Below are 24,311 nucleotides of genomic sequence, written 5' to 3'. Positions count from 1 at the left end.
AACAAAGGTTGAGCGGCAGCCTCAGTTCGCAAGCCGAGCCGTTTCGACAAGGAAACCTGTCTTCGTGTTTCAGCTGACACCTCAAAATTCGGGCAGAAACTATTTCACAATGACTTTCGATGACAGTGTGACCAGCATCCAAGCATTATCTAGATGCCGTAGCAACACCCGGATAGAGAAATCCTCAAAGGAGGCGAGTAATGTTGTTCACATTAAATGGAAAACGCGCTGCAGTGGCGCACTGGTTATGGCGCTCGACTGCTGTACCCAAGGATGCGAGATCGTATCCCGGCCGCAGCGGCCGCATTTTGATCGAGGCGAAAAGCAAGGCGCCCGTGTGCTGTGCGATGTCAGTGCACGTTAAAGAACCCCAGGTGGTCGAAATTTCCGGAGGCCTCCACTACGCCGTTTCTCATAGCCTGAGTCGCTTTGGGACGTTAAACCCCATAAACCAACCAACAAACATTAAATGCAAAAACTCTGCAAAGAAAACAGTATTATTCCAGCTCCTCAATGCCACTCAATTCAGAGCTGGACTCTTCAGACGAGCTGCTTGAACTGCCAATGGCGAAAACTACTGGGTCAACTTCATCATCGAAAATTATATCCCTTTTTCAGGCTTCATCCTCAATGCGCTCAGCATGTGCACAAAAATTTTGCCAGTCTTCCTTTGACACATGTGCCAAAGCCTGAGGCAGAAGCTCCTCAACTTCAGCCAATGTGAAAGCTTTGTTTCTTTTTGCTACGAATCCTTTCACCATGCTCCACACCTGCTCAATCGGATTAAACTCGCAATGGTACGGAGGCAGACGCAACACTTCGTGGCCATGTTTTGCGGCAAGTGTGTCGATCGCATACACAGTGTGTCCGCTCATCGTTCTTTTGCACAAATCGAGCAACTCAGCTCGTACCATGTCTGTTGACCAGGATATACCCTTCCTTGTGAGCCATGCCTGGATTTCAATCTTCCGAGTTGATGTCGTTGGTGGCTTTTCGAGCGCAACACTATGGTAAGGGGCATTATCCATAACAATAATGCTGCTGTTAGGAATGTTTGGCAGCAGTTTGCTTGAAAACCACTCCTCGAAGTACTTGCCGTCCATCTCGGAGTGGTAATCAGCTGAAGCGCCCTTCTTGGCTCTGAAGAAGTCGGCAGCACCACTCACAAAGCCTGTGAGGCTACTGCCTGCATGAACGAGGATCAGGCGGCCTCCTTTCCCCGATGGCGCTGGCAGACCTGTAGTCAGGCCCCTAAGAAAGGCATCTTGCGATGACTTGACAGTGCTGTCCTTCCACACATGTTGCCTGGTGTGGCCAGCATTGACCCAAGTCTCATCGAGGTATACGATGCACCTGCACGGGGAGGCAGATAAAAATACCGATTGAGTTTTTATGGTGCACCTGCACGGGGCGGGGGGGGGGGGGGGGGGGGGGCAGAACAAATATCGCTCGAGTTTTTGTTGTTATCAATGTATTCATCATAGAAATATAAAATATCGCGTATGCAATTATTACAAACTTTTGAATGGCTATTAGAATATTCTTCAATTCGTCATTCGAACTGAATAGTGCCTGAATAGGAGCAGACGAAGCGTCAGGAATGTTCTCGAGCAGCTAGCGGCGGCGGTTTTCTTTTTGTAGCTCGTTCTTTTGTGATCACTGTTTAATCCTGCAGTTACCATCAAAGTGTGTGGCATGCCTAATCGAAGGCATCGTCACTGCTACGCACCGGGATGTCGCACCGGCTACGCGGGCGTCCCAGCCGAGAAGAAGCTGTCGTCGTTCAACGTCCCGAAAGATGCGGTTCGAAGGAAAGCATGGGAGCGGAGCCTCCATCGCGCTGACAAGCCTCTGGATGAGAACTGCGCAGTTTGTGAGCTGCACTTTGAAGAACGGTACATACTTCGTGACTACGTGCACGTAGTGGCCGGCAAAGAAATGAGAATCGCGCGCGGAGTGCCCGCGCTCACACCGGAAGCAGTGCCCACGCTTTTGCCCAATACGCCGAAGTATTTGAGCTCAAAGGCACCCCCGAAACGTGCACCACGCAAGCGTGGCACGTCTACCGTGCTCGAAAGCCCGGGCTGCAAAAGGAAGAAAGCCTGCACGAGTGTACCTACGGCCGTGCACGACAGTGGAAACTGCGACGACGAGTCGGCAGTGGAGTGCACGCAATGGCCAGCTCTTGACTCAAACAATCTCAGGGACCTGAAGACCCCTTCAGCGTACTGGTCAGTGCATAATTTTTCCGACTACGAAGGCACTGTTTATGCACTGTCAAGCTTGGAAGCAAGTTCTGGCACGGTGACCTCTGAAAGGGCTGTTCTGTTCAGCCTGAGTGCGACCGAGATTACGTACAGAACATTCCTCAAGCAAAAACTCGTTGCTGAAGGTGCTGCGAAGACTGTGCTCGAAGCAGAGCGAGTCATTTCTGAAGCCTCCGCTTTTCTTGCATGTCCTGGTGCGCACTCTACCTCTGCTATTTTAGAGAAAGATCTCACTGCAAAACTTCTGGAAAAAACAACAGTCATTCATGGGGCCTTCCACAGCAAGACATGCACAGGGATGACAACAACCAAAGGTAAATTTGTGAAGCGAAGTGACAGATGCAGAGTAGTACATTTTTTTCATGTGCAGTAAACTGTGAAGGTCACGCCCTGTGCTACTGAGGGCAAGATTAGGTTAAAAGCCTAATCTCGATGATTAAGATGTGCGCTACATTTGGTAGCAACAGTCCAGAAATTAAGCAACAAGCGTATTTTGCAATTTGTGTTGCTTTGTATCGCTGACCGAGGCATATGCAATGCAAAAGTGCTGTGATAAGAATTGGAATAGGAGTTTTGTTAATATTACTAAAATATATCAAATTACCCAGGTGTGTTTGCTCAAGCATGCGAACAAAACCTTTTATTGTTCATAAAGCCCTTTCACGCTATAGTGCACTTGCATAAGTAGAATGATAAGTGATGACAAATTTCTCAAGTATTTTGCAATGAGCTTTGGTAGTAGCTTCACTACTTTTGACATTCATTCTTATTTCAAACAATATTGCTCCCCTTACATAATTGTGACTAACTGGTGTGTGACATGAGGGCTTAACAAAATACCTCATTTCTTTTCAGGAGTCCCATGCCTTTCATGCCGTTATCTGCGCAAGACCCTGCTGACACGGATGTCTCGGCTCAGAAACCGTCGTCACAAGCAAATCACGACAGTGGGCCAAAAGCTCAGGTCTATGTTGCAGAAGCACAGGCGCCTGTCCAAGAGACTAATAAGCCTGAAGGGACAAATCGAGAGCATGAAGGCACGAAATTCTGCAATAAAAGAAGAGACTTTGGCGGAAAGCATTGCTATGTTGTCCAATAAACAACAGGAAAGCGTGCGGCACTGCTTTGATGCCTGCAAAAGAAAGAGTACAAGGGGCATGAACTTTACTAAAGAATGGGTGCTTGAGTGCATTTTAATGAAAATGAGGAGCCCGAAACTCTATAGGCACATCAGGAAGCACAACATTCTTGTACTTCCAAGTAACACCACTTTGAAGAAGTACACTGCAGCATACAAAAGTGGCTTTGGATTCAACAAGAAGGTGATGGAAATCCTCAAACAAAAAACAAGCAAAATGGACCGCTTCAGTCGTCATGGGGGCCTTCTGATTGATGAAATGAAGTTGTCAGAGCACCTATCAATGGAAAAGTGTGCAAAGTTGCGTGGATTTGTTGATCTCGGCCCATTCACACCTCCCGAAGATGCAGGGCTTCCATGCGACCATGGAATGGTTGTCATGTTTGTCCCGTTCACTGGGCTGTTTTCGCAGATAATAGGAACATTTGCAGCGAATGGAAATGTCAAGGGAAACCTGCTATGCAAAATACTTATTGAAGCCGTGATTTTGGCTGAGCAAGCGGGACTCTTTGTAGATTTCGTGACCTGTGACGGTGCCTCATGGAATCGGAAAATGTGGACACTAATGGGCATTAAGGCATCTGCCAGCAAGATTACGTGCGGAGTGAAACATCCTGTTGACGCAAAAAGGAACCTGTATTTCTTTCAGACTTCCCGCATCTACTGAAATGCCTTCGAAACTCACTGCTGAAAGGTGGCTTTAATACACCAGACGGACGAGTAAGATTTTATCTGTTTTGAGTGTTCCAGCATAGTTATCCTGCAAAGTGACTAACAATGTGCTTCTTTTTTATGATGCAGGTTTCAACATATTTTGTTAAAGAAGCGTTCAACTATGACAAAGATAATGTGACGCTGAAGGCGATGCCAGGGCTGACTTTAAGCCATCTGGACCCAAACAATTTTGAAAAAATGCGGGTCACCCTCGCGTTCCAGCTCTTCGGTGACCGCGTGTTGCGTGGCTTGCATCATTATAAGGACAGACTTGAATCAAGTTATGGAAAAGGAGCCATAGATGCTACGGAAAAATTCTTCAGGTAACGTGTTTTGTACTCTCAATCTGTGCATGTGATAAGGCAGCATGTGCGACAAAAAGTTGTCTTCAGTTGTGAAAATAGTATTGCTCTAACCTGTAGTGACAGCAGATCTTTATTTTTTTCAGAATGATCAACGAACTGATCAAAACAATGACATCGCGCTACAAGTCTGAAGCTCTCTGGCCAAACTCAAGAGGTGCTGCTGCGTTGTCGGCTTTCCTGGAATACATCACTAAGTGGGAGGAGTGCACCGTCAACGGGGTTGGCTTCATCAGCAAGACAACGGCTGTCGGCTTTAGAGTGACATTGTCTGGAGTGTTGCGACTTTTGGAGTATTTAACCAAAGAAGTTGGATTTAAGTACTTAATGACGGCCAAGTTAAGCCAGGATCCAGTTGAAAACTTGTTCGGGGTTGTATGGCAGTCATCAGGGTGTAATGACCATCCTACACCTGAGCAGTTCTTGATAACTGTTAACTGCCTCAGCTTTTACAGCCTGGCCAGACCTGTTGATGGTGCCAGTGTTGAGCCACTAGTCCTCACAGCGCTACTTGACACAGGAAACACAGACCTGTCAAATTCCACAACCTTGGAAGACACAATTGACAGCTATATTTCAAGGGGGGACCTTGATTCCCTAGAGGATGCTGCCAACCAGAAAGGCAACGGTGTTCCCAGTGAGCACAAAAGTCTAGTTCAAAAAAGAAGTGACTCGCGCCTTATCTACCACATGGCAGGATATGTCGCCAGGAAATTTGTGAAAAAAACTGGATGTGATGCATGTCGCACTGTCTTGCTTGTGAGCAATGCAGAGGGGAGGTCAGACCTGCACTCTGGTTTTACCAGCTTCGCTGACACAGGTGGACTGCTGTATCCATCTAAAGAGCTTTTTGAGTTCATTAACTACTTAGAGAGTGCCTTTACGGGCTGCTTCAGCATGAATCAATTACATGCTGACAGCATTCTGGATGTGCTGTGACTGCTCAGGACCAGAACAAAAACAATTGGATGCACAGTCCATGAAGGCGAAGTAAAGTGCAAGGTTGTGAAGTTTTATATTGTAACACGGCTCCACTTCCTGATTAAGGGCCTAAACAAATCAAATGATGAAGCACCTAAAAGTGCGCAGGTGTCTGTGACACTGACAAGCAGTACTGCTGGTTGCTTTCGCGACACAAATGTTGACGTATTTTGCATTTGAGTTGCACTTGCCATCAGTGGTTTATAATATACATCATTCCTGTCCAATTATTGGCATGTTTCACGGCCTTTTATTGCCATAACCAAAAATGTATTCATCCTTGTGCAACACCAAGAAAATATTTTGCTTGTACAACAGAACTTTGGTCAGTGATAGCCTGCCTGCTCACAACGAAAAGGTTCAGAGAGAAGTAAACTGAGCGCTGAGTGGTGTTCGAATCCCAGTCTTGCACTCAGCTGTTGTGATTTGCGTACGCGGGGGCCCTTGAGCGCTTCGACTTTGTAACATTTCTCGACTCTGCGATTCCAGACTTTCATTTGGAATCGCGCCCAAACGCATTGCTGCGCTTTATTTTTGTGCGCGTCCATGCATTCCGCGTAAATCTATTTCGTTCTCGCGCTGACAGCATGCTTTCGCGATTCCACTGCCTAATACACATCGTCTGGTTAAGGACTTTTTTTTATTACCTTTGCATGACGACGGATATTTCATCAGTATTCGAAGAACAAAAGTTATGGTAGATTCCGTGTAAGCTGCGAGGCCAGACATACACGCGAACTTGTGGAGTGCGCGGCAGTTGCAACTCGCCTGACGCGCACACGGAGGGGACGGTCAAGCGACTACAAGCGTTCCGAAACACCTCGGGGCCTATCTTGTGCCGTACTGCACCAATGACCCCTGTTTGAATAAAAAGAATCAACCCGTACAGACAAGACGCCGCAGAAGGGGCCGCAGCGCACAGCTTGCGCCGCGTCTGCCGGCGCGCCCAGCCAATCCACTTCGATCACAGCGCCCTCTATTCTCTCGACAGCCAGCGCCTCGCTTTGAACGCCTTGTTCGTCTCACTCAGATCTTTCTAGTACACTCTACCGGAAGCGAGGGCTCCGCCCTGACACTTGGCCGTTTTCTCAGCCAATGGCATGCGAGCGCCGCGAAGATCAATGCGAGCGGCGCGAGCAGACGATTTCGCGCCGCGCCAGGCTGTCGGCAGCTGTCAGACACGGCGGAAAGTGAGACTTCTGCTCCCATTGACAACAAAGACGCTGCGATGCCCAGCTGCTGCGTTCCTGGGTGTCGGCCGCGCACGCCAGGACAAGAACCGGGCGTCACTTTCCACACGTAAGTATACTGCATTTTGTTTTCGTATTTAATTGACTGCGTAATGAGTAAAATGCATGCTCGCAGAACATAACGCACGACACGGCGTGAACGTGGTATTCGTACCGCCCCGGCCTTATTGGTGGCTCTTTGTCCGAGTGCAGTGAATAGTATTGTTTTCAGACAGGTTTCCGAAAGATCCAGAGCGAAGGAGGCAGTGGACTGAGGCCGTTAGACCAGGCCAAAGAGACTGGGAGCCAGCAAAATGGGCCTGCGTATGTTCAAAACATTTCCTGCCCGAGCACTTCGATCGGATGTCGCCGCTCGTAGTTCATATACGTGCGGATGCCGTCCCCCTTCAGGTGAGGAACCACCTTCTATACATTCTCAAGAGATTGGAAAGAAATGCTCTTATTGAGAAGGTGCTTTATTATAACTTGACTGCATAAGCATGCGTTCAATATGATGTTTTAGGTGTTCATGCAAGAAATAGAACGATTTGTGAATAAATGGCTTTAGCTAGACGTTATGATCGAGTAGCGCGGCTACAGTACTCCCGCACTGATAAAAAGTAATTGTGTCATTATACTCCTAAACTGGCTGCGGTTTATATATGGCTCTGGTGCAATTCTGCTTACTGTACATGATAATTTATTCATTTATTAGCTTACGACTCCATCATTAGAAGAAAATAAAAAAAAGAGCATCGAGCACACCACAGTTTTCTTTGGGGCATCATTTCTATTTAATTATTACTTGTAGTGTGCAAATGTTTGCGCCTAGCAGTAGGCGGTGCATTTTTTGTTGTCATCTCGGCCATAGCACCTGGGAAGTGTCACTGAGAGAGCACTGTAATTCTTTAAAACTATAGTTCGTTTACAAAGGAGATCACAAAGAAGTTCCATAAGGCAATTAGAGCACCGTACGTATTTGCTCGCGTGATTTGCGCACGTTTTTTCTTTAATTAGGGCTCCAAAAAGAGGGTGCGCAATTTACGCGCAAGCGAGTTATCCGAACACGTCCTAAAAAAAAGGTTGGCACCCCTCGCCCCATGGCAACAAGGTTGACACGTCCCCCCCCCCTTCCCCACGCTATAGCTCCCCGCGGGGTGGCATGACATGACAGCACGTGCTTAGCTCAAAGCAATAAACGCGCAGATTCAATCGCGAAGTCAGCCGTGGGAGGAGATAACGGGCAATAAAACGGGGCCCTTGCGTGTGGCCCGACTGACTAGCGGCAAACCGTATAGCAAACGGTACGGTAGAGTTTTGGATTCGGGCGCGCGCGCAACTGTTCATCCGGGACAGCGACCGCCAGTGCGAGCAAGCCGGGTAAACGGCACAGTTCGCACCCGCTTACATGCTGGTGGTCTGGCTCAGCATAGTGCGCAAAATGTGCGAGTAGTTTTTTTTTTTATCGGGTTAAAAGTTTGAAACTTTTTGGGGTGCACAATCTATGTGCGGGCGCAAATTACGCGAGTAAATACGGTAAATGTCATACACATAAGGAAAAAGGGAAGCATGAGACAAAGAAAAAAGACAAAACACAGGCAGAAAGCTTGGCCAAATGTTTAGGGGAATCCCGTTTTCTTTTGCGAAGTTTCTGTGGAAACAATTTATAGCTTTCCTTTAGCCGCATAGCTGCGCTTGGGTGGATGCCAATGAGTATAATTAGCTCCCTTATTACACAGATACGGCAGTTCTGCATATATAATTCCTCATACACATACCATACACACTTCATGGGGTATAGCTGGGTGAGCCTGAGGAGAGACACCCCACTCTCCCTTCTCAAAAATATGGTAGACCTGCTGTACTAACAATGCATTTCTCTGCTGTTGCTTTCTTAAGAAATGGGTGCACTCTCGCCCACTGGCTGTGTTCCATATTGACAGTCTCAGATTGGTACATCTGTCTGTTGAATTACATGCATCTTTTTAGCTAAGACTGGCGTTCCACTGCGAGCATGTGATGCACCTCATTATTCATTTACAGCAGGAACCCCTTTCACAGCAGCCAGGCGATGGCACAGCTGTTGCTGCCACTGCTCAGCATGGCGCCCAGCAAGCACTAACACAAAGTCACACATCTCCAGCGTCTCCACTGCAACAGGTATTTTCAAACAGCGCTGTTTTGTGACTACTACAGCTATTCAAAGCATCACAGTGGCTGTGTATATGTTGGAGTAGGAGCTACGAACACTGCTTCCTGGCACGGGCTCACCAGAAGATTTATCCGAATCCCATGACACACTAGTCATCATATTTCTTAACCCTTCAGACAGCACTCAAAACAGTCTTAAAGTGTGATGCTCCACCTCCATCTTTCACTAGCTGCTTAAAGCTGAACACCTTGTATGCTTGGTACATGATGTATGCGTTAACAGACAAAGAGGGCAATATCATTAGCAATATGGATAAGATATCAAATAGCCAAAGAGACACAAATCTATGCAGTAGCCAATGCAATCAGAACGTTAATGAGAGAAGCCGCAGCGCACAGCAATGGGACATCCCGTAGCAGTAAGAGAAGAGGAAGTAACGGAAGCCTTAGTAGGAATGAAAAGCGGGAAAGCAGCTGGTGAGGATCAGGTAACAGCAGATTTGTTGAAGGAGGGAGGGGAGATTGTGCTAGTAGAACTAGCCATCCTATATATGCAATGCCTTGTGACCTCGAGAGTACCAGGAGCTTGGAAGAATGCTAACATTATCTTTATAAAGGAGACATCAAGGACTTGAAGAATTACAGACCGATCAGCTTACTGGTCAATGTCTACTAAGTATTTGCTAAGGTAATCGCTAATAGTCAGGACAACCTTAGGCTTTAATCAACCAAATAATTAGGCAGGCTTTCGTAAAAGATACTCAACAATAGATCATGTTCACGCTATCAGTGAGTGATAGAGGAATGCACAGATTATAACCGACCCCTATATATGGCCTTCACTGATTACGAGAAAGCATTTAACTCAGTGGTAAGCTCAACTGTCATGCAGGCACTGCAGAATCAGCGTGTGGAAGAGTGTTATGTGAAAATATTGGAAGATATTTATAACGATTGCACGCCTACCATAGTCCTCCATATAGTCAGCAATAAAATTCCAATAAGGAAGGGTGTCAGGCAGGGGGACACGATCTCGCCAATGCTATTCACTGCCTGTTTACAGGAGGTATTCCGCGGCCTGAAATGGGAACATTTGGGGATAAGAGTTAATGGAGAATACCTGAGTAATTTGCGATTCGCTGATGACATTGCCTTGCTAAGCCACTCAGGACAAGAACTGCAAAGCATGATCAATGAGTTAGACAGGCAGAGCAGAATGGTGGGGCTAAAAAATAATATGCAGAAAACCAAAGTAGAAACAGCAGTTCGCAATTGGTAGCGAGGTGCTGGAAGTAGTAAGAGAATATGCCTACTTAGGGCAGGTAGTGACCGCTAATACAGATCATGAAAGGGAAATAACTATAAGAATAAGAATGGGTGGAGCACATATGGCAGGTTCTCCCAGATCATGAATGGCAGTTTACCATTATCCCTCAAGAGAAAAGTCTACGACAGCTGTATCTTACCGGTACTCATCTATGGGGCAGAAATGTGGAGGCTAATAAAGAGGGTTCAGCTTAAGTTAAGGGCAACACAGTGAGCTATGGATAGGAAAATGACGTGTAACGTTAAGAAACCAGAAGTAGGCAGAGTGGATGAGGGAACAAACGTGGGTTAATGACATCCGAGTTGAAATCAAGAGGAAGAAGTGGGCTTGGGCAGGGCACGTAATGCAAAGGCAAGATAACCGCTGGTCCTTAAGGGTAACAGAGTGGATTCCAAGAGAAGGCAAGCGTAGCAGGGGGCGGCAGGAAGTTAGGTGGGCGGGTGAGATTAAGGAGATTGCGGGAATGCGGTGGCCACAGCTGGCAAAAAACAGGGTTAATTGGAGACATGGGAGAGGCCTTCACCCTTCAGTGGGCGTAGTCAGGCTGATGATGACGATGGTGACATTCCTCCAGAATAATTTTTTTTTTTACAGGCACCGATGGATGTCGCTGAAAGCCAGGAGACTTTGGCAGGCCCATCACAACAGGTATTTTACAATATGCCATTTTGTGACTGCATCAATTCGAAGAACAACAGTGTCTGCGTTTATGTCGCAGCACGAGCGACCAAAAACAGATTTCTGTAACAGAATGCATCCTGGCACTGGCTCAGAGGAAGTTTTCTCTGAATCGCCTCAACACATTAGTCATTTTTTATAATTTTTTTGACAGAACTGAAAACACAGCCTAGCAGTGTGATGCTTTTCTATTTTTCAGAAGTTGCTTAGAACTGAATACATCTTATGCTTTGGTAGAAGCATATTTCTCAAGAATAAAATTTTTTTTCACAGGCACCTATGGATGTCACCGAAAGCCAGGAAACTTTACCAGGCCCATCACAACAGGTATGTTACGATATACCATTTTGTGACAGCAACTGCTAGAAGATTGACAGTGTCTGAGTTTATCTCGCAGCACGAGTCACGAAACGGGTGAATTTTTATGTAAAAGAAAGCTTCCTGGCGCAGGCTCAGAGGAAGTTTTGACCAAGCCACCTCAGCACACCATTCATATCTTTATTCCTTCAGACATAACTCAAAACGGTCTAGTAGTGTGATGCTTCTCCACTTTTCACTAGGTGTTTAAAACTGAACGCTTGTTATGTCTCGATACACACACATTTCTCCTGAACAAAATTTTTTTACAGGCATCTATGGATGTGGCCACAATGCTGGACATTCAGCCAGGGCCATCTCAAGCCTTTCAACTTACACCAGTAAGTTTCATATCGTCCTGTGTGGTTTCCATCCAGGTTTATTCACTGCATGAGGTAGGATGTCGTTGCAATTCTGCAATGTAAAGTGCAGTAGAACCTGCAGTTGTTTGTCAGGCCCCGTGCTTACCGGAGACAGTAGCAGAGGGCAGTAGGTTCTGCAAAGATCCTTCATATAGGATGGTAGCTTTTTGTGGAACCACATAAGCACATTAGTAACTGCCACAATATTCTTTCAGCCGCCGCGGTGGCTGAGTGGTTACGGCGCTCGACTGCCGGCCCGAAAGACGCGGGTTCGATCCCGGCCGCGGCGGTCGAATTTCGATGGAGGCGAAATTCTAGAGGCCCGTGTACTGTGCGATGTCAGTGCATGTTAAAGAACCCCAGGTGGCCGAAATCTCCGGAGCCCTTCACTACGGCGTCCATCATAGCCTGAGTCACTTTGGGACGTTAAACCCCCATAAACCAGACCAAACCAACAATATTCTTTCATGTACCTTCATTGCTTATGTTCGTTACACAAATCAATATAGTCATCTCGTCAGAGTTCCACTACAAATAATCTGTCAGTATCAAGAAAAATTTGGTTATGCAAGACATACTCCACCAGGTCAGTGATATCTTTTCTACAAAATTTTCTCACGTTATTCCAAACTGGTTTTACTGATTTTGGACAACGTCATTGACAGCTATGTAGAAAGTATTCGGTGCAAACTGGCATGCGTGCTACATGAAAAATTTGTACAGTCATGTTTTCTTCTTTTTCAGTTGTTCCTTGTATAAGTTTTCATGAAATAATTCTTATATGGGTACATGCCAACCTCTTTAACGTCAGTTCCAGTGGGCATTCAGAAAAGGAGATTGCACGACACAAAATTTAATGCAATAATTTTTAAAGCTGTATGTATTCACGCTTCTACACAGTTGTGCTATTAACCCTGCTTTATTTCTGCAACACTTTGAGTGTATAATAAAAATAAAATGTGTAGACATATAACATTACCTTAACATGCTAGGTGATATGAGTTTAACAATGTGCGAGCGTTTTTCTTTTGCAGTGACATCGAAAGGCATTGAGTACATATGCACTGAAGCTGTTGCATGGCCCAGTAGTGGGCATGCCGAGTAATTTTGTGATTAGCTTCATGTCTTGCTTTCCTTCTTATGCCTTGATGCATGGCGGAGAACAGGGCAACAGGCATTCTAAGGTGGGCTGCATTACTAAGCAGTTTATCTTATGCAGGAACTTCCGACTTTGCCAACCGCCCCAGCCTCTGTTAGGACGCCACGAAGGAGGCCAGCAATGGTAAATGGACCTGTCAAATGTGCCTATTTCTGAAGCAGAATTCAACACCATGAATGTCAAATTCTTGTGCATATGCCAAGAGCGTATTTGATAGCGTGAGTGGCCCATCCACAGCATGCATTATTAGCATAATCTTTAACACAGCATGTGCAGGCACCCAGACTGTGTGAATGAACTTAGCTTGATTTCGCCGTGGCAATTTTTACTAATATCTACTAACTGATCTGCATGTTATATTGTATGCAATGATGAATCAATAAACGAATAAATTTTTAAGTGTGTGAGTGGCCTGCATATCAAGCTGAGGAGCACATTATGGAATCTTCTTCTTGGACACCTCTCCATCTACCAGAGGAGAATCGGTGAGTCACAGCTTCATTTATTGATCTATTTAAGTACCCTAAGGGTCCACTAGGGGCATTACATAGGGGGAGATGGGGGGGACTCAAAGCGGAACAAAATTGTTTCAAAAACAAAAAAAAGCAGCGTAGGTACGGCACTCAGGTGCAAGTCGAGAAACATCATTGCCAAGTAAATATTCTTACGAAAATTCACAAAGAAAAAAAACAGCAGGTGCAAATTAGTCATCTGAGAAATCAAATTTTGTTACTGAAAGTGTGAGGAACCCATATAAGAAAGTGATCCTGACTGAAATAACAAACCGTTGTAGGCATTACCGGCTTGATGCGAGGTGAGGTGCTGGTAAAATATGTGACAGGGCAAATAATCTGTTGCTATGGCACGATGTGCGAGAAAAAAATGATCAAGTGAATTTTCTGTGCGTTGTGAGTGATGGCATGCTGAGCATTTCCATCAGAGGTGAAACACTTTGATATTAAAGTAGGACGAGAAGATTAACTGAGCTCCTTCATTCTTCTTTTAATGGAACATTCAGAGTGCTTTGTGTTTTATATGTGCACACTGTTGTAACTGTGGTATGCAAGGCTTGGGTGTGCATTGTTCTAATGATGCATTGCATTTTCTATCTCTCTTCATAGGAGGACACACCCGAAAAAGCTTACTTGAGAGCAAGGGCTGCATGGTTTTCTGCAATGCATGCTCAGTCAAGAAAAAGCATAAAAAGGCTGCAGCAAACAAGGCAGAGACTGCAAAAGAAAAATGCGGAACTAAAATCTGTTCTGTCAGCTTTAACTACGGAGAATATCCACCTGACAGAGCAAGTGTCTGTTTTAGATGGCCTGGGTAAAGTAAATAAGCACCTACTTGAAAGACAAGTCGGAAAGCATGGTGGAATTGGCACTCCAAAGCAGTACTCCCCTGAACTGAGAACTTTTGCCTTAACTTTAAATTTCTATTCCCCACGAGCCTATCAGTATGTCAGGAAAGTTTTTGACACGTGCCTCCCACATCCCAGAACTCTGCGAAAATGGTATGAGACTTGATGGCCAGGCAGGACTTTCAACAGAAGCTTTCAATGCACTAAAAATGAAGTGTGCTGAAACAGCAAGCAAGGGGCACCGAACAGTTTGCAGCCTCATGGTTGATGAAATGGCTATTCGGCAAAACATCCAGTGGAACAAACGCAACTTTGAAGGGTTTGTTGACTTTGGCAGTGGCATTGACAGCGACTCTTTGCCACAAGCAAAGGCTGCATTCGTTATAATGGCTGTGGCTATTAATGGGCGATGGAAGTTGCCCCTTGGGTACTTCCTAGTTGATGGCCTAATTGGAACACAGAGGGCTAACCTTGTCACCCAGTGCCTTCATAAGGCACATGATGCTGGAGCTATGGTTGCTTCACTCACTTGTGACGAGGCGCCCGCAAATCTGGCTATGTTGCAAGAGCTTGGGTGTGATTTCCAACATGTGGGAGACCTAAAAACAACCTTTCGACACCCAGCTACCCAGGAACCAGTGGCAGCTTTTTTGGATCCCTGCCATATGCTAAAACTTGTGAGGAATGCACTGGCACACAAGAGGTACTTTATTGACCACCAAGGAAGGACAGTGTCATGGGAGCATATTGAGCGGCTGCATACTGTGCAGCAGAAAGAAGGCCTACATTTGGCTAACAAGTTGCGCAGAGCTCGTATTGAGTGGCAGCGGCAGCCCATGAAAGTTAGACTTGCTGCCCAAGTAATGAGCACTTCTGTTGCGACAGCACTAGCCGAGTGCAGGGAACTTGACCTGGAAGGTTTTTCTGGCACACAGGCAACAGAGAATTTTTTGTTGAAAATTAATGAGACATTTGATGCCCTAAATTTTAGCCCATATCAGAAAGGTCGGAAGAAACCTATAAATGAAAAGAACATCGAAGCTTTCGAAGGCATGTTCAAAACCACAACCCATTACCTCTCTTCCTTGAAGGAGTCTGCAAATGGAAGACGAATGATTGAAACAAACCGAAAGACAGGTTTCTTAGGTTTTATCATCTGCATGCAAAGCTTGATTAGTCTTTTTCATTTCCTTGTCACTGAAAAACGAGTGCTGAAGTACATTCCGGCCCACAAAATTTGCCAGGACCATTTGGAACTGTTTTTTGGCCTGATTCGAGTACATGGCGGGCATAATGACAACCCTACTGCACAGCAGTTTCATGCTGCCTTCAAAAAAGTGATTGTTCAAAGTGGACTGGCTGATGTATCAACAGGCAACTGTCTGAGCCTGGACAGCATCTCCATATTGTCATGCAGCAGTGCAACAGTTATTTCTTCTCAGGTCTTGAATATATCTGCACCAAGGAGGCAACTTCTAGACAGTGATGCTTTTCAGCAGTCTCAGGTAACAGCTGCAGACCATGACTACATCATAGCTCCAGGCTACATCAGTGAATGTGGAGGCCAAATTGTGGCTTACATAGCAGGTTATGTAGCTCATAAATTGGCTGCAAAGCTGACTTGTGAGCACTGCACAAGTGCACTACTCACAACAGAACGAGGAAACATTTACTCACTAATTAAGAGGAAAAGCAGAGGAGGGCTGAAATACCCATCAGAAAGTGTACTGAAGATCTGTCAATAATCGGAGGCGGTGATCAGGACGGCAGTGCGCCTGAACAAATTGGCATCAAGAACACTACTCACTGATCTCCACGAGGTTCTTTACGCATTCCAGGGTAGAGAGCTCTTCAATGAACTTCATGAGCACACGTTCGACAACTCTCCACTCGACAATCATTACATACACCTTGTAAGAAGTGTTGCAGAAAATTACATCAACATGCACTTGTTTCATGTTGGCAAGCAGGCAACCGAGAGCCTGCACACTGCTCAGGTCCGGCAGATGTTTAAAAAAATAACTCAATTCAAGGGGCAGTGACTGATGCGACAGTGAGAATTCAAAAATCAGACTTGGTTTTCGTCAGCACATGTCTTAATTTACCGTAGAGTATGAATGCAACCAGCCCATAGGGGTCCCATGCTTCATGTTGACACTGCAGCTTGCTGCCGCAATATGAGCTGAATAAGAATCTTACATGTAACAGACTTTCATGTCTGACTTTGTCAGAATAAAATTCTATTCAAACGGCCGCTCACAGTTTAGAGTACATTACAACCTGTCATACTGAGTATTGAAAAGAATAGCTTTTTAATGTGAATGTGTCATGTACACCACCGACTTATGCTCATGCTTGATGGCAGTCACTGTCAGTTTTTTCAGGAGTAATCAGGGTTTTGATTTAGCTTGATTGCTACTGAATCAACCAGAAATTACCTGCTTCCTGAAATCAGATTTTCGTCTTTTGTCGTAAATGAACAATACGCACATTTTAAAAAAGAAGTCAGTTAAGTAAAATCAGTACATGTCCAGAGCACAAATGCTAGTTCTTGTTCATGAATCTATATGCTGTAGATTCACAGATGGACATGTACTATTGGTCACTGATGTTCAAGAATAGGGGCTGCAGTTAGCAGTCTCCCAGAGCTTTCTTTACAGCGTGCCTGCACTACTGTCCTTTAGGGTACAGGGTGACTGAAGTATCTCGTATTTTGTAAAAAATATGGAGTGCATGTTTTTCATACTATAGAAGCCAGAATAATCAAGAGAGTAATTAGTGTACCATACTTACAATTTTAGTTCTAGATATTCAACACAACTGAAGGTCATTTTGGCCTTTCAAAGTAATAGTGTCAAAAGGGGGTGATCATCCCACTGCACGCAGCAACAGAGTAAGCACTAGCATATAAGTTTTGCAACAAATTCATGTTCTTAAATGATGAAAACACTTTTCCACATGCACTTGGTACATTCATGCATACAGAGGACAACCTTATCATTCTACCAGCCGCAATTTGTACATTATATTAAACATTCTTTAGCTGTCATCATGCCTTAGTTGTGCACAGCTCAAATGCCCGACTTATGTGCAGACTATGTTGGTTGGCTCGTGGTTTTGACAAATATAAAACAGCATGTGCACACAAGTACCACATAGTACACAACAAACAGAACAGAAAATTGGACAGAAAACTATGCTATTTCTATACTGTTTCAGGCTAGGCAGATAAGAGTCAAATACAACAATGCAACAATAGAAACAGTGCCAGCAGGGTGCTCTCTTTCTTTACATATATTACAGAAAGGAATACATGAAGCAGAAGGGAGGAAAATGATTCACTTTTTCCACTAGCTGCCACAACTGTTACCAATTTTTCAAGTCACTTCCATGCAGTGCTCCAATTACTTTGCATTTGCATCGCTTAAATTTTATCAACTTTGTGATGCAGAAACAACTACCGAGAAATGAAAGCTTTCACAAAATTTGGCACGATCGGTCCACAAATATTTTTCTGTCTCAAAGCCCCCATTTACTGCCTTCCTATATATGTTTTACTCTCTCTGTTCAAATGGTTCATGGTTGCAAAGTGATCTAATTTAGTTGTGCATTTCTTCTTCTGGTCTTTTTTGTTGAATCCTTTTTATGTGTGTTCTCCTTCCATGTGTTATCACTTTTGTTAAAAGATTTTGCTTGCTTCAGGTAGCAAGCTATGTTTTGTAATAAGTGTTATGCTGTATCAAACCTTTTTAAAGCTCATATTTTGATTGTCCAATAAAATACAAATTTTCGACTTCGTTAATCCGTTTAATCAGCTGAATGCAAGAAAGTGCAACTCGGCGAGGTGGTCGCGAGGGTCAACTCGGCATCTCGGTAAACGGTAAGTTGCGAGGTACACTCAATCTTACAGAGGCATGGCCTTACACTTCACCACCCTTAAGCGCAAATGTTTTAAACCTAACACTGCGCCTCCTAAACCCGGCTATGTGTCCTTACGCTCGCACAACAGCACTTGATCGAGACAGCAGCGCGGGTCGGTCGATCCACTGGGTCCATATTGGAGAAAACTTGCACGCAGTTGACATATCGCTCGCACAGCGTACAGTAAACATATGGTACGCTTCAGACTGCTTCGCGTATCGCTTTGCTGACGGATACCATCGCATGCGGCGCGGCTTCCTTGGCACTGCACGCTTCGGTGAGCACACCGCGGCCCACGCATATCGGTCGCCACCAGTTGTGACCGTCATGCATAGGGGAATGTAGACGCAACGGGTATGCTTACAAGGACACGGGCTGGACGAGTTTGTATTTATTTGTGGTTAAAACAGCGCGGGAAAAATACACATAAATGAAGGAACACGCAGAACACGTATTCACACACAAAACAATTAAGCGCCGACTCGCACTTTTTCTTCCCGCGCTGCTGTAACCATAAACCAGCGTGTCACCGTCGTCTATCGCTTTATGAGCCGTCGGCACTGTCAATTTCTGCTTGGAACAAGGCTAGCAGCGTTGAGGGATGCAACCGCACAAAGCCGAAAGAGAATACCGCCAAGCTAATCCTTTTCAGAGAAAGCTGTCGCGGGCTTCCAAAACAACCGCTTTCGTCAAGACGGCATCCTGAATGAACTAAGCGCACAGCAATGAAGACCAGCACCAACTACAGGCCTCTGGAACTTTGTGCCTCCCGCGGACCACAACGATTGAATAAAAATGCGAATTTCCAACTCTACTCGACCGGTCTGCCGACATGGGTGATGCGTGAAGCAGACGACGCCGCTGCGCCCAACGCTGCTATTGGCTGCGCCATCGGCCAACAAATCCCAGTAGGCCTTGCAAAACCACGTGACTTCCTGCACGTTTTTTGTCATGCGGCTTGGATAGCGAGGGCCTCTCGTATGGTTTCCTTCCTCCGTGGCTGGATGGATGATAGTGGCTTAGCCCTTTGTAACGGGCGGTGGCTTGCGCCCCCTAGCCTAAGATCCCCCCCCCCTTTTTTTTCCCTTAATTTTGTTCGTATTGTGAACTGTAATTTGTCCCTCTTTTATAGACTCACTCGTCCCTAGCCCTTTTCCACCAATCTTCCAACCTACTCTTTGTCACCATTACCCTTCTCTCATCCACCCGTCCATCCTCCCCTGCAAATCCCAGGGCACCCTTTATATCTATTGCCGCGTCTTCGGCAATGTCCGGGCGAAGTGTTCTGCACCGCAAAACGATGTGCTCCGTGGTCTCCGCTTCCACATGGTCTTCTTCCAGTCCATACTGGCCTTCGGTGGTCAAAAGAATGGTGCAATATTAATATGCACTGCAACACAGTGCAGGAATATTCGCGTATTACCCGCACCCCCACTTTTTAAACACATTTTTTCAATTTTTGGTGCGGGTTATATGCGAGTAAATACGGTAATCCCTAAGGCAAGTCTTAGTTTCGAAATTAACAGTAACCAACATTAGAGTAGCCAAAATTACATGAGAAAAAAATGATAGAAAAGACAAAATTTCATGAATGTTGCTTTTCACTACAAAGTTAGAGGGTCATGAAAAGACCTGAATGAAAATTGAGAACACCACAATGAGCCATCAAGAGAAAAACTACAGCTATATTGTTAAGAGACTGGAGTTTGTAAGGAACAGAAGTTGATGATACCTTAGATAAAATAAAGAAACGAACATGGGCAAGATGTGCAATTCAAACGGAAGCTAAATAATGGTCCCTCACAGAAGCAAGGCGGATTCCAAAATATGGCAAACATGGCAAAGGACGGCAAATGGTCCGGTGGGCATATGAGATTGAAAATTTCCTGCGGCAATGTGGCTGGCACAGCATAGGAATTAAATGAGATATCATAGAGACCCATCAACAGTAGTGGATATCATCAAGCTGATGGCGATATGAAAAAATGCTGTGCAACATTCACCAATCAATACATGCGTATCTCCTTGAGGCGCTACATTCACATTTGTACATGCATACTAAATGCTGTCAAAATTCTGTATAAAACATGCATGCAATGGGCCGACGTCTTGCAAGTGCTGAAGTCTGCAAAATCCTTTACATAATTTCAAGTAAAGCATGCGAAACAATCACAATACATTGTTTTAAAGATAAATGCTTCTGTATTTTATGGCTGGTGTTGCACGCCTCTGGTCAATGCAACATTTGTTTCACTCATTTTGAACAATTAGTATTTTAAGTACTTCAAATGCACTGCTTTCTCTACATATTAGGCCATGACAGGACAGATTCAAAAGCAGCTTAAGTGAGACTGTCAAATCAGTGTCGAGTCACAATGTGGAGATTTTAGGCACCGACAAGAACTGCATTATAAGCCAACAGGGACCCAATTTTTTTTTCTGGGTAATCCTGGCAAGCTTCAAAGTGAAACCTCAATGCTTCACCATTTTCATTCCTTGAGAAAATAATCTGCGCCTGAGGGGGACCAACATGTGTCACTTCAACGTCACTAGCAAGTTACTGAAAAAAACTTTTCACACTACTTTTGCAAAGTACACTTTGTCACCTAGATCCATAAGGATACAAGGAGCAACATCTGGAGTAATTTCAACAAGTACTCTGTGAAGGTGAAGCTGTGCTTCTACAATGTGAGTGGTCATGAGCGCTGGCGAGGTAGAATACTTTTTGGCAACTGCAAAAACCCTCATCTTATTTGCGGTGTCTATAAAAGACACTATGTTCTCGATTTTGATGGCCGATCCTGTTGACGCCATCAGAGCTGTTGAGTCTGCTTCGTTTGGCCTGCAGTGCTGTTTACTATGAAATATATGGCCAGACACTAAAGTTCTGCAATTTTCTAAAATTGGCCCATTCACAATGCTGCCCATGTTAGATTTGACAAACGTCAGTACTGGTTCACATACTTCTCGTGGCTTACCCTGGAGCAGCACTGCATTCCTGCTAGACAACTTTGGAGCTTTTGACAAAAAGCTCAAAGTCTGAGCAGAGGCCAATGCCATCAGGCTTTTACTGTTGCTGATCATCAGTAAGCGTTCCACAATTTGCAGTGGAACACCTTTGGCTGATGTCACCAGCTCTTTTAAACGGCCCATGTTTGCCTCAAAAGCAAAGCAAGAATGCGCCCATAATGGCCCCTGAAGCATCGCACTCTTTGGCAAGTGCATAATCTGATGCACGTTAAATGTCATCTGTCTCTTGCTATAAAGAAACTGCGTGTCCACAACAAATTTCACAAGGCAATGAGTGCTCTCAGTCACATTTGGCACAGTCACTGTGTCTTTCAGCAAGAGATAGATGCCTTGAACAAGAAGAGCAAAATGCTTTAAGTACCGTGAGGGCAAAATGCCTTCAAGACATGGCAATGCGAAGTACAACAGCCATTGCTGCCACTCTGTGGCCTTCCAAAATTTTCTCACTGACAACGTACGCTGAACTCGTCTGATACACTGTGGTGGCTTCAGTATTAAGAGGCGGGCATCTAAAAGCTGAAAAATTTGGGGTGAACCAATATAGTATGGTTCATGCACCTCAGTTAGCCAGAGCTCAGTAAGCTGCCGTGTCACTCCAAGCAATACGCAATGCATGTAATCTGGGGTAAGTCCCCAAATTACATCACAGTGCTTTAAGTTCATAAAGGGGGATGGCCCCTTCACTCCAGCAATGACTGTTTTCAGTGCTGCAGCATCAGCCATTTGCACTCTGGTCGCAGAGTCAGTCCTTTCTTGCACAGTGGTGCCAACCGGGTACTTTATGGTTCCTGTGCGTACAAGAAGTGAAAGGTAGAGAGAGGATGTAGTATACACACCCATACTGCGACAATCATTTAGCATAAAGCTATATTGAAATGGAGGAAATTTAGTTGTCACAATTGTCTATTCCAGCATTTGTAACTTTTTCAACATTAAACTTGTAACCCTTCCTTAAAGAATGACAAATATGCATTGAAACTGAAGACCATAAGCAATCAATGAAGTTCAAGGAATCAGATTATGACAGGTGTATAACTACAACTCACAATTTACACGCAAAACAACCATTCATATAGCACAAAAATGAAATAAACATCAACGCAGATACACGAACAATTTGCCTACCGTCAATAGTTTGTCCTGGGTGAAGGCACCAACCACAGCCGTAGCGGCCATTGAACTGAACCATGTTTTGCAAGAGTGCCCGTGCCGGAGAATCGGCGCAACAGCTGAGGCAGTAAACCTGCAGTAATAAAACGAAGAACTCGAATTAGAAAAGTAGCACTAAATCTTTTCTCCATATCGTTTGCATGCCTAATGCACTTGCAGGCAAAGAACAACAACAAAATGTTAAACATTAATCGTCTAATAAATTACCTTGGAGTGCATGGTTTGCAGCCCAGCTTTCCAGGCAATTCCAGTTTGCTCAAGCTGATGCATCTGCTTGACGAATGCTTGCATGAAGAGGGTCATATCCGCATGTGACTGGCCGTACCACAAAGCTGGTATGAGAATATTTCTGGAGCGCAGGTGTGCAGGTAGTTCATTAATCATGACTTGAATTGGCCATATTGAATATTTGGATGACTTGAACATCGGTGCACCATCCACGCTGAGCGTGAGAGTGAGATCGTGTTGAGAAAGATTGGTCCGAACTTCTTAATACAAGCAACCATCAGTAAGGTCGCTCATTCCTTCGCTTCTTCCTTCATCAATGTTTTCAAGCCGGCCTAGACGTGCGTTTGACACAGCTTGGTCAGCGAGTAATGAGTTTAACTGCAATTCAAGAGGCAATGTTAAAAAGAAGTGACCATCTTGCAATATTTTTTTGCCACTGTAGGAATTACCACATACTGGACAGCATCCATTGACACCGTTCCTTTCATTTAGTTTTCCAGACGTTTCCTGTACAGTAGTCATGCAGTTTGCACAATAAAAATGAAAATGTGCAGCCTCAACACTTGCACCAACGTATTTCTTGAACAGGTACTTTGTTTTTGGCACATCCTGTCTGTCAAGGATGTGCGCTATGAGATTTTGGAGTGCCTCGACACCTTTCCAAGGTAGCCCAAACTCAATCGCAAAGTTCAGCGTCAGGGCCAGTAAATCGTGCGGCGAAAGAGCTTTTGTGCAAGTATCAGTTTCTTCATCGGGAGGTGCTTGTGAATTGTCACCAGGCTGAACAGACCCTGTTTCAGAAGTGCCACTGTGCACTGTTACAGAGCCTTGCGTAGCAGGAGACCCAAAGAGCGGGGCAGCGGCACCTGGTGACTCTTGAAGCCGGCTGTCGACTGGGCTTACTGCCGTTTCCGGTGCTTTGTCAGTGTTCGACGTACTACGTCGATGCACGGTGGTGCCTGGCGACTCTTGGCTGTCATAGTCGATCGGGTTTCCTGCTGTTTCCGGTGCTGCGTTGTTCGGCGCACCAATTACCCGAGGCACAGAAGCACCTGTTGCCTCTTGAAGCTGAATGTCTAACGGGCTCTCTGCTGTTTGTGATGCTATGTTAGTGTTCTGCGTATCTCCCACCTGAGGCATGGAGGCACCAGATGGTTCTTGAAATTCACTGTACACTTCGCATGTTGTTTGCAGTGCTGAGTCAGTGTTTGGTGCACCTGTAGGTTGAGGTCCACATGGTGAGTCAGTGTTCGGCGCACCTATAACTTTAGGTCCACATCGCGGACCATTCATCATTCAATGTTTAGTGGTCTTTGGAATGTCTTCTATGTCACCGCCGCATTCCAAGTAACGCTTCCGCCGCTTCATCGTTCTCACAATGAGCTGAGAGCGCGCTAACAAAAAATCGAAATCGACTTCAGCTTCGAACGCTCTAGTATGGTAAACTACAACTAATAGTAGTAAGCCGCACTATAAATTGTGCAAACCGAACAGCAGAGTCGCCATGTTGTTTATCCTGCAAAAGATTGGATTGGATTGGACTGGAGATTGGATAGCACACTGGGTATGTCCAAGTGTACTAAAGTTGATATTGAGCTTAATACTCGCATCAAAGAATAATATCCTTACAAAGATAAGTTTTATACTCAATCTAGTAGTACCCATGCAATGTCATTAATTTTACCTTCCTCCATTAGTTTAGGGATTTGTTCAGTGACCCTACGGATTTCGAAAGCGTAGCGCCATGAACATCACCAATGTGGGTTTTCTTTAGTTTGGTGTTGCTGTTCGCACGTGAATCAAAATTCCTCCCTGTGTAAGTGTTTTTTCACCTTTCCTTCAAGCAATCTGCAGTTTATGGCAGTTGGCATTCTTTC

General features: G+C 45.0%; 1 protein-coding gene and 1 long non-coding RNA gene across 2 annotated transcripts; one reads left to right on the top strand and one right to left on the bottom strand.

The window, feature by feature from the left end:
• Window positions 1-6,610: 6,610 nt before the first annotated feature.
• LOC144128003 (uncharacterized) lies at window positions 6,611-9,524 on the top strand. The gene is made up of 3 exons (XR_013313656.1): window positions 6,611-6,761; window positions 6,928-7,102; window positions 8,735-9,524. It is a non-coding gene; the product is annotated as an uncharacterized LOC144128003 (long non-coding RNA).
• A 10,094-nt stretch (window positions 9,525-19,618) lies between these two features.
• On the bottom strand, window positions 19,619-23,862 carry LOC144129530 (uncharacterized). Its single transcript, XM_077663682.1, has 4 exons — window positions 22,414-23,862; window positions 22,162-22,279; window positions 20,985-21,824; window positions 19,619-19,638 (listed from the first exon to the last, which is right to left on the bottom strand). The coding sequence occupies exons 1-4, from the start codon at window positions 22,630-22,632 to the stop codon at window positions 19,619-19,621; spliced, it is 1,197 nt and encodes a 398-aa protein (XP_077519808.1). The 5' UTR covers window positions 22,633-23,862.
• Between the last annotated feature and the right edge of the window lie 449 nt (window positions 23,863-24,311).

The sequence above is a fragment of the Amblyomma americanum genome, chromosome 4 (assembly GCF_052857255.1).
Source record: "Amblyomma americanum isolate KBUSLIRL-KWMA chromosome 4, ASM5285725v1, whole genome shotgun sequence".
In the NCBI taxonomy this organism is placed as follows: Eukaryota; Metazoa; Arthropoda; class Arachnida; order Ixodida; family Ixodidae; genus Amblyomma; species Amblyomma americanum.
Note: the sequence above shows the minus strand (reverse complement) of the source record. Positions and strands in the feature narration are given on the sequence as shown.